The 15060-nt window shown below is 43.5% G+C and overlaps 1 protein-coding gene across 1 annotated transcript; it reads right to left on the reverse strand.

Annotated features, from left to right (window-relative positions):
- Positions 1-319: 319 nt before the first annotated feature.
- LOC121706941 (alpha-2-macroglobulin-like protein 1) lies at positions 320-14997 on the reverse strand. Its single transcript, XM_042089095.1, has 7 exons — positions 14896-14997; positions 4978-5066; positions 4702-4824; positions 2057-2237; positions 1493-1652; positions 1191-1243; positions 320-352 (listed from the first exon to the last, which is right to left on the reverse strand). Exons 3-7 carry the CDS (start codon positions 4782-4784, stop codon positions 320-322), a joined length of 510 nt encoding a protein of 169 aa, XP_041945029.1. The 5' UTR covers positions 4785-4824; positions 4978-5066; positions 14896-14997.
- Between the last annotated feature and the right edge of the window lie 63 nt (positions 14998-15060).

A 15060-nucleotide genomic window follows, 5' to 3' on the forward strand; every position in this document is an offset into this window, starting at 1 on the left:
CATAATATAATTATCATTATCATCACATTGAGGGGCAGCCATGGCCCCACTGGTCAGCACTCTGGACTTGTAACCGGAGGGTTGCCGGTTCGAGCCCCGACCAGTGGGCCGCGGCTGAAGCGCCCTTGAGCAAGGCACCTAACCCTTCACTGCTCCCCGAGCGCCGCCATTGTAGCAGGCAGCTCACTGCGTCGGGATTAGTGTGTGCTTCACTTCACTGTGTGTTCACTGTGTGCCGTTTGTGTTTCACTAATTCACCGATTGGGTTAAATGCAGAGACCAAATTTCCCTCACAGGATTATACATATATAAAACACCGTTATGTACACACCTGAAGCGTCACCAGGCTGTACTGTGGAGACAGAAGAGAAATTATTAGTGCTTTTATCTTTATTTAAATGATGATCGTGTTTAAAAACCAACACTATAAAGCACTACAGAGGAGAATATTTGGAATGGATGGTGATTACATAGCAGTGCGTGGAACTGCTCCGAGCTGTCGGCAGTTACAGTTACCATGACCTACCAGTAGAGGGAGCCACAGACATTCAGTTTTTATGTTGAATTACGCCTCAGAGAGAGAGGGCCAAACTCCCCAATATGAGCAAAAAGCACTCAGCTAAGAGATTCAGCCCACACACGTACATTTCTGTTGACTCTGTTTCTGTTCACATGCCAGTTAGGCAGTTATGAGCTTCAGGCAGAGCAGCTTCAAAATCTGCCATTTCTTATTTTAAAGTCAAGAGCAGAACATGGGCAGTATGTGTCAATTAGAATATCAGAAACATGCATATGAGAAATACCCAGAGTTCTGGTTTGCGCCGCCCTAAGTGACTAACAGACACCATTAAGCACCAATGAGAGGCAGAATAAATGTAGGCTTAACATATTTTACATGTGTGCAGGGAAGAACATGCCCCACTGTGAATGGCAGATCATTAATCGTATTAGCGGAGGCGACTAGAATACGCTACTTAATAGATGTATACTAAATCCTGCTATAGGAAGTAAAGTAAATAAAGGCTGCGCGTCATGGAGCTCGTGTTTTTTGTTTTGGATGGGTGCTCAAGTGAGAGGACGCCTACCTCGCTACACAAGTCCCTGAGGGGACGTCTACCTCACTACAGTACAGCTCCTGAGGGGACGTCTATCTCACTACACAAACAGTCAGAAAACTCAGCAGGACTCACCTTCTGCTGAAGGGGAATGAATTCCGTATCCATGGTAACCACTCTGAAATGCACTGCAAGTGAGAATCAGAGTTAGAATCAGACCTTGAACTGGACCATCTGGGTGTTTACAACAACTGACTCTGCGACCACATGCAAGCGTCTATAGGAGGACGTACCTGTTTAGCCTGGGCTGTACATGCAAGCGTCTATTATGACTGGACGTACCCGTTTGGCCTGGGCTGTACATGCAAGCGTCTATTATGACTGGACGTACCCGTTTGGCCTGAGCTGTACATGCAAGCGTCTATAGGAGGACGTACCTGTTTGGCCTGGACTGTATATGGGTTTATCTGTCTGGATGAAGGTCACAGGATCAGGTTTTGGCCTGAACTTCACCCGACTCTCTGAAGTCCAGTGAGATGTACGACCTTGGACCTCTACTTTGATACTCTGCACAGAGTCTTTATTTACCGATGGGGCCTGTTCAACAACAGAGTAAACACAAGATCACTGGCTAACCTAGAGCAGGTAGAGTGACCACAGGCTAACCTACAGCAGGTAGTGACCACAATCACAGGCTAACCTAGAGCAGGTAGAGTGACCACAGGCTAACCTACAGCAGGTAGTGACCACAATCACAGGCTAACCTACAGCAGGTAGTGACTACAGGCTAACCTACAGCAGGTAGAGTGGCCACTCTACATCTAAGCAGAAGGGGGCAGCACAATCACCTGCTCATTTTACACACACACACAGCTACGTATCTGGAGCTTGAGGAGTGCACGCTGTGGCCCAGTCTACCTGTGCTTGTAGTTGGACCTGCAGGTGTGTATGTACCTGGCCCCTGCCCTGCAGGTGTGGATGTACCTGGCCCGGCTACTGACCTGGAAGTGGACGCAGCGGTGGAAGTCTGTGTCTGACGTCTCCTGGTGCAGCATCTTCTTCTCGTCTCCGGTGGTCAGATATATGGACATGTGCAGAGTCTCGTTAGGACTCTGGAGGCTGGCACACAGTTTGGCTTCGGATGCTGACCTCATCTGGGCAGGGAAGGTCACCAGGAACGACCTACAGAGATGCAATGTGTTTCCCCACACCCCCTCTGAGCATTCGTACAGATTAAATGACCATTAAATGACTAAGGCATCGTTTCCCAACCTTGGGGTCAGGACCCCATGTCGCCTGAAATTCAAATGGGGGTCGGCTGAGTATAAGGCATCTTAAAATGTACTAGCATGTTACATAAGAATATATATTTATAAAAACCTCTTGAAACTAGTATGTACTAGCAACGTAAAAATAAACTTAAGACAGCGCGGATGACATATTTGATTGATGTGCTTAAAAATCAAAGTACCGCTCTCGACTGGATGTTACACCAGAGATGAGATGCGCGCTCATATTGTGATATGGGTCGCCAACATTTTGTGACATCAAAATCAAAAAATCAAAGACTGAACTGCTGGTCATCCCAGCTAAACCTACCATACACCACGACATCAACATCAAATTTGACTCCCTGTCTGTTTCACCGACCAGGACTGCAAGAAATCTAGGAGTTGTTCTTGACAACCAACTAAACTTCTCGGATCATGTTGCCTCAGTCGCCCGGTCATGCCGTTTTGCACTCTACAACATACGGAAAATCAGGACTTAATTGACTCAAGATGCTACCCAACTTCTGGTTCAGGCAATAGTCATCTCACGACTCGACTACTGCAATGCCCTCCTGACAGGTCTCCCAGCCTGCGCAGTGAAACCACTTCAGATGATCCAGAACGCGGCGGCGCGCCTGGTCTACAACCAACCCAAAAGGGCACATGTTACCCCGCTGCTCATCCAGCTACACTGGCTACCTATGGCGGCCCGCATCAAATTCAAGTCTCTAACGCTTGCCTACAAAGTAGTCTCCGGTTCTGCTCCCACCTACTTGAATGCCCTCATACAGACTTACACTACCTCCAGACCGCTGCGCTCCTCTGACGAACGACGTCTAGCTCTACCACCGGTGCGCTCAAACCAATCCAAACTTTTCTCATCTGTTGTTCCTCGTTGGTGGAACACACTGCCAGTTCCTACAAGGGCAGGGACATCCTTTTCCACTTTCAAAAAACTCCTGAAGACCCAGCTCTTTAGAGAACATCTACTCTCATAGCAACACTTACAACAAGTCTTACTGATCCTAGCACTCACCAGCCGTTTTAAACTGACAAGTAAATGTTAAAAACAGCACTCACCGACGCACTTATTCTTACTGTACTCTAATGTTTTTTTTTAAACTGTCCTAAAATTGTGAGAATTGTTCTAAAACTTACTGTTTACCATGTTGTTAGTCGCTTTGGTTAAAAAGCGTCAGCCAAATGTAATGTAATGTAATGTAAAATAGGCTCACCTGCCAAAAAAGGTTGGCAAGCCCAGGACTAAGGGGATGTTTTAATGCCACTCATGCTTGCAAATGAGGAGATAGCACTAGTTCCATGTATACTGCAGGTGTGCTGGGCGGTATACCGGTTCACAGAATACCGGTGTATATTTTCGTTATGATATGAATGTTTAATATACCGCCATACCGGTGCATTTGATTACACAACGTTCGGAACGCTGCACCGCACGACACTGTTTCAGACAGGACCCCTGTTTGTGACCCTTAAGGCTCAATTTCTCCTTAAGGCTTAATTTCTCCTTAAGTAAGGGATTTATTTAAGGGTGTTGCACGGAATACCATAAATGGTTTCCTTAGTTAAGGAAAAACGTTAAGGGATTTCCCGGCACAAAATTTCTATAGTTTCCACAGAGATTGTTCCACAGCTGTAACTATTTGGCTAGTAGGCGATCGGATCATTCATCTCACCTTAAAAATAAAAATGTTCTAGACATGAACTGAACAATACTAGCTGGCTAGTAAAGATCCTGACTGTCATGGTTGGCTAACAAGACATCCACATGAATTCTGTTCTGTTCAGTAGAAAATGCTGAACACCTGATTAGGCATGAAAAAAAAAAATTCCGTCATATACCATGAAACCGTCATATACATTTTTGGTGATACCGCCCAGCACTACACGGAACCCTGTCCGCGTGCCAAAGACTACACATCCCACCTCCAAAAGGGAACCACAAAGCATCCTTTATCTCTCATTTGGTTCCCACTACCCTCCATCTGATAGATGCCCCCACTACCCCCTCCATCTGATAGATGCCCCCACTACCCTCTCCACCTGATGGATGCCCCTTGCTAGCCTCAGCAGGAGGTACAAGAGGTGATCTGTGTGGACAAGGGGTATGTATACTCACGGCTCTGGCGTTGCTGTGTGTGTGTGTGTGTGTATGTATACTGACGGCTCTGGCGTGGCTGTGTGTGTGTGTGTGTGTGGGGGGGGGGGGGGGTGTATACTCACGGCTCTGGTGTTGCTGTGTGTGTGTGTGTGGGGGGGGGGGGGGTGTATACTCACGGCTCTGGTGTTGCTGTGTGTGTGTGTGTGTGTGTGTGTGTGTGTGATATATATATATATATATATATACACACACTTACGGCTCTGCCGTTGCTGTGGAGGAGCAGAGTGTGTAGAGGCAGAGTAGCAGCCCTCCAGCAATCAGGATCCTGGTGAGGGCCATTCTGCGCTGATTCTCTTAACTCAGCCTGATGCTCCTGCTGCTGTGCTGACAAGAGGGAGAGGGAGGCATGATGTCCTCGGTGTGGTGGACTTCAGTCTCCACACAAACAAACATTTCCCCACATTACCATGTAGATAGTATGACCTAGGACCTTTCCTGAGTTCATCAGGGCAACATCAGAGAGCAGCATCACCTTTAAAAGCTGCTCCAGTTCCTTTTTGATCTTGGTGATGAGCGGAGGCTCCTGGTATACGAGGGCCGTGTACAGCAGCACACCATCAACTAAAAATGTAACAGAATTCCACACAGCGTAATCTCATTTGTTTACAGATCAGTTCAGATTCTGCATCTTTCCTTTTCAAGTAGGCCTACTTATCTAGCAGTCATCGGCAGCCATATTGCTTGAGGCAAACACCTAATGGCCCCCTTACACCAAACAACTTTGACAAGATTTGGGAAAGATTCTTGAGATTGTAGTCTTTTAACTAATGCCTCCCATTCAAGCTTTATTCAAAAGACTCCACTCTTAAGAATCTTTCCCAAATCTTGTCAAAGTTGTTTGGTGTAAGGAGGCCATTAACCGATCAAATAAATTCACCGGTTTCAAAAAACCCAGAGTCGTGTAGACACTTGCCGTCAATCAGAGACACCCGTTGCTTCTTTATGGAGCTAAATTTGTCTCAATAATATTTGCATACATGTATGCGCAGAGGGGGATCCACAAATATTTCTCAAACTCAAAGATCGTAATTCTTGATTTCGCTTGCAAACTGACAGTTTTATGCGTTTACTAAACAAAGATTATGGAAATTAAACACCACTTATCCATCAAAAAGCTTGTTGTAAAAGGCATAACTTGTTAGATTTAAGAACTAGGTTCGCTAGCTCTGTGTGTTATGAGCAAAGAATCTTTGGTTACGAGTCCCATAGAACAACACTGCCATCTACTGGATTAGACAGTGTCAGCAGGCTACTTGTGGATCTGGGTGGCTTCTCTGCCGCAAAGTTTGTCTCAAAAATACGTGATCCACAAATGCTGATCCACAAATGCGAAAACGAAAACTGTGTGTGCTGGTGATCCACAAATGCAAAATTAGATTTCACAAAGGCAATTTTCAGTTTTACCAATGCCATTTCGTTTACAAATACACATCTACAATTGTGAAAACCAATTTACAAGTTATAAATGATTTTTTTTTTTTTTTTTTTTTTATTTGTGGATGTCAAAACACAAATGCAAGTCAAGAAATATTTGTGGATGTCGCCATCTACTGGATTGCGATTTCTGTGTGCCGGTGAATTAAAGTAGGCCTATTTATGTGTGGATTTGTGTGACTTTCATGTGAAGAAAGTCTCAAAAACACGTAACTTTGGAAAGCGAAGAATGCGTGTGCTGGTGATCCACAAATGCAGAATCACATTTCACAAATGAAATTTTCGGTTTTATAAATGTGAATTTCTTGTATTTACAAATGCACATCTATATTTGTAAAAATCAATATACGAGTTACAAATATTATTTTTTTTATTTGTAGACATCAAAACACACATGCAAATCAAGAAATATTTGTGGATCCCCCTCTGCACATATACAAATATTATTGAGACCAGGGAAAGAATTTCACGGCGGCCACGACGGCCATGGCCGTCGTAGCCCCTTGCATTGGCCGTGAGGCCCCTTTGAAAATCAGAGGTTTACAGGCCACGGTGGCCTTGGTGCCCCCTTCTTTCAATATTCTGCTTTGCGTCCTACTAATAGCGATTTTTATTTAGCCTGTGGCCTGTCAAAATAATCTTGGCATTCACAGCGCAAATTAATTTAGTCTTTTACGCAGTGGAGAAAGTGACAGCGCAAGAAAGAAAGTGCGTCCAAATTCACCCTTTTTCAGTTGAACTACTCGCGACGTAGCCTATTCATCACACAGACATCACAAGTATCACATGAAAGAGCTTTTTCTCACCTTTTAAACAATGTTAGCCGATAATTGCTGTGTTGAACGGTTCGCGAGAAAAGTAAATAATATCATTCAATTTAATCATACATTCTACTGAAGGTTTTGCGTCCCATGATCTCCCTACCCATTCATCTCGGTGGAATACTTTACGAACCCTTCTTTTAACACATGACAAACCATATATCAGAATAAACAGGAGACCTTACCGAACACAAAGGTGTAAAGCAGTCCCCTGTACAGTTAGCCGTTCCAGAGTAATCCAGTTTTGAATTTGCAGTAAAGTTCGACATCCATGGATGTCTCCAAATTTTGGCTTTTGCACTGTTCCACATGATTTAATAACGGGCCAAATACAAAATAAATGTTACAAATATCGCCTAGATATTGGTAAATCAGAGGACAGCTGACTAAGAGTATGTGAAAGTAGCATTAATGATCACAAAATGCTAAGCATGCATCTAGGCTATTTGAGTTTCTTAAAGCTGAGCTGTGCTTAAATTGTTCAATACATGATTTCATAACAGGCCAAATATAAAATAAATGTTATATATAGCCTATATATCTGTAAATATTAGATGATCAGATGATTTACAGTTCTATGTAATATGTCATGTTTCATGTTTTTGTAATGTTTCATACAGTGATGCAGGTCTACTACAGTGAATAGGCTAAATACAACTTTGATCATTTTTATAGCCTACTACTGTATAGTTAACTTTGGCCTTGGGGCCCTGACATGGGGCCTTTGTGCCCCCCACCAAATATGCCCAACTGAAGGCCAAGTGGCCTTGCCCCCAGAATGGTGAAATTCCAAGCCTGATTGAGACAAATTTAGCTCCATACTTCTTTGGCCTTGATTGTCGCCGCCATATCATGATTATGTTCTGGAGCCAAATGCGTATCTACAGTGGGCATCGCTTTCAAATGACCACTTCATTCGCGCATTACGCGGCGTGAAGCTGCGTGAAGCTTTAGTACCACTTTCAGCCACTGTGCGTCGCTCTGCCTGCCGTCCCTTACATAATTGTTGCCGAGAGTAATCCCAGCCTACAATTCAATAACAAAATAAATCATGCATAATTAAACATTACCTCGATTTAGGCTACTTGGGTGCTTAAGGCTTGACTACACGAAAATCGAAATGTGCCGTCTACATTATTGTCAGTGTTGGGGTTAACGCAACTACGCAAATCAAAACAGTGGTGTGATAATTGAGCCAGTAGAGAAATAACTGTTCAGAATTAATCTGTAGCCTTGGGTAGGCTTCTGCAGAAAACAATGTTGTTGCCGATTTAATACTATCTGGCGACGTTTTTAACAGGCTACGCAATAGAGGCTTAGACAACTATGACCCACGTTTTGGTTTCGTAAATTAATTTGCCCTACTTCTTGACTGCAATGTAGTCAATTGACTGCTTGACATGTCATTTTTATTTTTCTGTACAATAAACAATTACATCTGCTTTATGCCACAGAATTACATTCATATTTGGCTGACTGCAGACGCGCCACTTCCCTCCCCATATTCCAAGATTAAGATAGTATGAAGTGCTTTTTGTATAGGCTACCATCATAAAAAAATAGTTAAAACGAATAGCTATTTGCAATTTGACAAAACACTGGTCCTCTTTTTGCGAATGCGAGGACGATATGAGCCTGTTGCATTTAGTTAGATGTCCGAGTCACGCATAATGTTTGAAAACCACTGGCTCGTAATCACAATAATTTAACACACGACAGTTGGATAACCTACTTCATCATGTCCCCATGCCTACATTTTTGTGAGTAGCATAGAGATCGTTAAAAACAATAAAGTATGGCTCTCCGTTTAGGACATTGAAAACTTATATTTTTAATAGACTACCGTCGAAGATGCTGACTTGCAAAAGCCTCGGGATAACACGTTATCTCCACTATCATCAGTCATGCCCCTTGATCAAAGTGGGGAATGAAATAAAAGTTTGAGAACCACTGGCTTAACAAGTTACCTACAGTCCAGAACACAGAATCTGTTGCAATATTCTGATGATCGGCGATGATATCGGCAAATGTTTGTTTTCCAAAGTAAGAATTTCACTTCACCATGCACCTTCGACAATACCTGGCATCATTACAAACATTATTCTGTGTCCTAAAACTGGCATATTTTATGACATTGTGTCATGTAAGTTCTTTGCAAAATCTAGAGAAATGTGTGAGGTGGTCAGCGGGGGACAATTGAGACACACATTGGATTGTGTTATTACTTGAACATTCCACACTATCCACAGCTGTGGTAGGCCTATCAGGGGCTGGAGGATTACTGTCAGCGCAGGCTTTATATAAAATTCTTCAACAGAAGGCCTCGAATGTTGTCTTGTTTGTGGGGCGCTTTGCTTCGCTTCTGTAATTTCGGCTTCATTGAAAATGAGGGCTTCCCTCAATGACCCTCCGAGAATAAATAAAGGTTGAATGAATGCAGGCTTGCCCAAAATAAAGGCATGTGGTTTGCGCAGCCTACAGTAAATAACAGACCCGCCAGAATGTGCGTTATGATGCTTTTTTACGAGCAAGATGTTTTTGGTACCCTACGCACACTGCATGTTCTTAAATAACAATGATCATCAGTAATATTCGAACATTAATTTGGGTAAATGGGCAAGCGTGACCACCTTGATTGGCTGATTGGCTGATGATTGTAACGCGGGCTGGCGGGCATGATTCCAAACACCTCCCTTACGATGATGAGTGACAGGTCTCAGAATGCGTGCGCTACACAAGGACGGAAGATGATGAATAACTGGGGCCGTAGGCTATTCACAAAGGCTTTTATCTTACTACTAGGAGTAGGCTACTCCTAAATCGCACTTACAGATTTTAGATTGGAGTTTTCTCTTAAAAGTTATTCACAAAGCCTTTCAGACAACTCCTAAACTAGGAGTGAGTCTTCGTGGCTATGGATGACGTCATTACTCATGCACGAGCTTGACTGAAGTGACCACCTTGATTGGCTGACGATTGTAACGCGGGAATTCCCAACACCTCTCTTCCGATGATGACTGACAGGTGACAGGTCGGAGAATGCGTGCGCTACACAAGTAGTGCGAAGGACGGAAGATGATTAATAACTGAATAAAAAGGCCTAGCCTAAATGAATAAAGAGTAAGGCAAAACAGATAGCTTAGTAGCCTAATGAAACATAGGCCTATGGATTGATGCAGTAGCCTACCTTTGCAACATTATTAAATTAATCTGTCACCATATGCCTAGGCTACAGTTTGCAAAGAGGAGAACATTTTAATTTGATTCACAATGAAACGTTACATTTCATTTACATGTTAACAATGAGTAGTTTTGGTTGTTGTTGGTGGCGTTATTGCATCCCTTTTATGAATGCAAAATTGTTCCCTCGCGATTGGAAGCTCCTGTTGTGCATAGGCTATTTCAAAACATCGCAACGTAAAATGCCACAAAAAAGCTGTTTATGAATAGGTCTTAGTGAGTTAGGAGTCCTCTCGACTTAAGCTGTCCCAGACTTCGGTGCTACTTTTAGGTCTAAAATGCTTCGTGAATTACTTTTTGTGAAAAAATTAGGAGTCCTGAAGTTAGGAGTGCCACGCCCATTATTTTTAGGAGTTGCTCCTAAATTCGCCAGTTAGGAGCTACTTTTAGCCTTAAAATTCTTTGTGAATACGGCCCCTGAATAAAAAGGCCTAGCCTAAATGAATCAAGGCAAAACAAATAGCCTAGTGGCCCAATGAAACATACGGATTGATGTAGTATCTTTGTAACATTATTAAATTATTCTGTTACTATGCCTACGTTTGCAAAAGAGAACATTTTAATTTGATTCACAATAATGTTACATTTAATGTACATGTTGACAATGATTAGCCTAGTTTTGGTTGTTGTTGGCGGCGTTATTGCATGTTAGTTATGCCTACAATGCAAAATTGCTTCCTCGCGATTGGAAGCTCCTGTAGCTGCATAGGATTTCAAAACAGCAGGTTTGTGAATAGGTCTGTGAGTAAGGAGTCCTCTTGACTTCTTTTAAGCTGTCAGAGGTGGGAAGGTGTGATTTTTTGGGGGATGGGCCGGATTAACTGGGCACAATTGTCTGATGGCCCCCCTTCCCCCCAGCCAACGTGAATCGGGTGGTTATTTAATAGGCCTATCGTGAAGATTTTTCCTGCCATCTAAGGCACGAGCGCATCTGTGAGGCCAAGCCTCACCAAGTAGCTCGTTTGTTTACAACTAACATTCCATTTAATTAAACTGCTTTATAGGCTATGCCGAAATAGTTTTCAACATTTTGAATATTAGTGTCGGGTGAATTGAAATGTTCTCAAAGTAGCCTTATGGCTGAAAGCTGCTTGGGACACCACCCCCCCCCCCCCTCCGTCAAGCAATATAACCATACAAACGCGCTTCCTGCACTCATTGTTTCAAAAGGAGTAATTTTGGCTTTGTCAGAACTGAAGAGCTGTGGACGGCACGGCACGGTATGCCCAATGAAAATAAATTAACGCAACGCAACGCAACACAACACAGACCCCGCTTCTCTCGCGTCAGTCACTGACATGAACGAAACACAGAACCCGCTTCTCTCACGGCAGTCACTGACAGTAACCTAGAATAAATGCATGGGGAAAAACACTTCCCCATGACAAAGACATCGTAAAACACTGAAAGTTAATATTTTGTCACTAGCAACATTCATCTTTCCTTTGTCAAATGTATTATGTTCCAAGTACCCTATGCGTAATTCTGCTTCATAAAGTTGAACAAATACATTTGCTTATTTCACAGAAAAATATAAATAGCCAGTCTACAGTGCAGAGTTGGTAAGTTATGGTAGGCCAACTTGCAGTGAACATACAAACAGGGGAAATTATTTCTCTTGCAGCCGAGTAGCCTCAGGTGCGCACGTAGACATAAGGCCGAACATGCAAGCGCCAATGAATCGTGCTTTCGCGACAATCGCGCCGTTAAACTTAAATAGGTTAACATCACTCTAAGTTCGCCTTCAAGCAAAGAAAACGATTATTTGAAGACATCTGTTTCGTTGGAAGGGCAAGGGGTAGCAACAGAGCAACACAGAGACAGGCCCGATGGCAGGGCTGTTATGAGAGTATTAAAATATGGGATATTCTACGCGAAAACATTAAAACGGCAAGACAGCGGGGAAAGTTAAAATACGTGATAAACACGGAAACAGTTGGCATGCATTGTTTCGGTCCCCGTGCACAGGGATTATTTGTCATACTATTAATCACATATGATTATTTGTGAAATTGTGCAAACAGGCGCAACACATTTGAAAAGGAAGGACTGGTATGCAAGCTCACGGGAAAGATTGATTTAAGAACGTTATCACAAAGTGTGTGGCTGTGGCGCGGGCGGAAGACAATTGGCAGGGGAGGGTCATGTCTTTTTTAACAATTCTGTCGGAGGGTCATTGAACAATTTCTAGCAGGCAAGAGAGGGTCATGCAACTTCCAACTGAAGCACTCAAAATTCCTCCGGTGGCCCCTTCAATAAATAACGATCAGTCACTAGATTGCTGCTGGGCTATAGGTCTTGGTTCTGTTAACAACTCATTGTCAAATGCATAGCCTATCTCGCGGTTGCATCCATTACAAACAAACATGCAATGTGAACGTCTGGGATTGGGGAGAGCACTACATGCTCTACTGAATAAGCACGAAGTCAACCCTTTAAATGAAAAACACTCTTTAATAATCCAAAAAAATAAACCACTAATGAAGTAAACTTGTGACCATCAAAAATCGTTTATCGCTTGTAACTCCGTGATACCAGGACGTAACAGGAAGGCATTTGGCTGAGCAACGGAGGTTAATATGCTCCATGTTTTGTCCAAATGATGACTGTCGTTGCACTCGGAGAAAACCGGAATGTTTCATTCGTCCCCGTTTCAATCATCCCGATTCTACCTACTCAAAACGCAGATAGAACCTTATTATTCTAAGGTAGCGAAATAGCGTTCAGCATGATTCATGCCCAATTAATTCCCCCTGTTAAAGTGTTCGCCTTTGTAGTTTGGTTTCGTGATAGCCTATGATAAACGGCTTATGGCCAAATATGTGAAAACGTTAAAATACAGTAGGCGATAAATCCGGAAAAAGTTCACAGTGATTCTTTCATAATCACTTTGGAGGGTCATAGAAAAATGTATTGCTGGCGAGGGAGGGTCACGTCTTTTTGGACTAATGCTCCCAAAACTCCTCCGGTAGCCCCTTAAATAAATAACGAACAGTCCCTAATGAAGTAAACTTGTGACCATCAAAAATCGTTTATCGCCTGTAACTCCGTGATAACAGGACGTAACAGGAAGGCATTTGGCTGAGCAACGGAGGTTAATACTCCAAATGATGTCTGTCTATCATCGTTGCACTCGGAGAAGACCAGAATGTTTCATTTGTCCTGCGTCTACGGCTGCAAACGGGATTCACTCGCAGTTAACCAAATATTTCTTTATTAGGGCAGGGCAGGCATATTTCTGGCTATTACATTATTTCTAAACCAGTCTGCTAAAGTCTGTAGTGAAGTCTGTGTAGGGTTTTCCAGGCTCCATTTCTTTTTACGAGACACCCTGCTCACTTGAGCCATCTACCGGTTGTTTGGGTTGTTGCAGCGTCTCACTGGAAAAATACAAATTAAAGTCGCGTGATACCGCATGGACCGCGAGTGAGTCGAAGCACTGCCCACTGTAGCTTTCTAATATCCATTTTCGCCGCCAGTTCTCAAGGCTACATTGCAGGCACAGATAGCCTACTCAACAATATCCTAGCCTACTTTGCAATAACTAAATAGTTAATGTTTAGGACCAATTAAGTGAAATTGGACAATTTCCCGCGGTACACCTGATCTCTCACGGCACACTGGTTGAAAATCACTGAGTTAGGGGGATCATGTAGCCTAGAAATCTAGACGCTCCCCAGCAGGGCTACAATTACATTTGCTGCCAGGGCTAGTCTAGCAACTCTCCGTTGGCTTGTGAGCTCCAGAAATCGAAACTTAATCAGGGCATTGAAATTGTGTATAGAGTCGTTTGGTGGGCTTAACATAATGATTGATGGCAGAGCTTCAACGGTTTGGCTTGAATTCCCTGCTACTTGAAAACAAATATCCTATTGCGTCCTATTGCTTGCAGAGGGAATTTGAAAGACAACTGATTATTCCGCCCCTCGGACTGAGCACTGCGAACGGTGAGTGCCCAGACCCTACATTTTAATGTGGGTCTGGCTCGCCAGGCTAGGGATCATGGTAAATAAAAGTTGAATTTTCCCTTGGGGATCAATAAAGTATCTATCTATCTGTCTATCTATCTAAGTGGAGCCTCCAATGTGCTTAATGTAATAAACGTGTGTGTGCTGGTAGTGTAATGTTTGTTCACATTTAAGGAATGAATGCAATCGTGCCAATCGGATCCCTGTCAGCGTGTCGTCAGATATCAATAGCTGCGTGGGATGACTTGGCCTATGATCAATACTTTTGTCCCAAAAAGGACCAGGACTGTAACATAAAGATACACAAAGGACTTGAATGGCTGACTGGTAGTAGCTTACTTTTTAAAGAGTCTGCAGAGATGAAAGTAGCCACAATGGATAAACCGTTGGGTTTTAAATTGTTAAAGCTCGCAAACATAAACTTCTCCATTTGAATCTCCTGGCCCCCACCCCATCTCAACATGTCCGCGAGGTTTTCGGAGGCCTACGAAGGGCAAACTTTACTGCGCAGTCTGAGGACACCGAGTTAACCAGCATGCAGGTAAACGCCTCCACATCGCCCCTCTTGCGCGGCTGAACACAACGCAACAACTTTCCCAAACATTTGGACGGATTTAATGTAAATTATAAAGGAAAGCGCTCGTTTGTGGTCCAGATAAATGAATGTTAATGCGTCTATTCCATCTACATATCACAATTATGAAATCCACAATGTGAATTGTTTTATCAAACTTTTTCCCGAGTGAGTCTGAAGTAGAGGCTTGCTTTACCTGATAGGCTCCAATATCTATGAGGCTGGCGTCGCACCGCGGTAGAGCCTGAAGTTAAACGTGTAGCGTGTCTCACCTGTAGAGAGTGCGGCGTTGGGGAACGGGACCGCGTCTACCACGTGTTCGTCAGTGAGTCTGAAGTAGAGGCTTGCTTTACCTGATAGGCTCCAATATCTATGAGGCTGGCGTCGCACCGCGGTAGAGCCTGAAGTTAAACGTGTAGAGTGTCTCACCTGTAGAGAGTGCGGCGTTGGGGAACGGGACCGCGTCTACCAAGTGTTCGGTGCTGTGTTGCGCCTGCGCCACATTAGATAAACGGTAT

Source organism: Alosa sapidissima, chromosome 4 (genome assembly GCF_018492685.1).
Source record: "Alosa sapidissima isolate fAloSap1 chromosome 4, fAloSap1.pri, whole genome shotgun sequence".
In the NCBI taxonomy this organism is placed as follows: Eukaryota; Metazoa; Chordata; class Actinopteri; order Clupeiformes; family Clupeidae; genus Alosa; species Alosa sapidissima.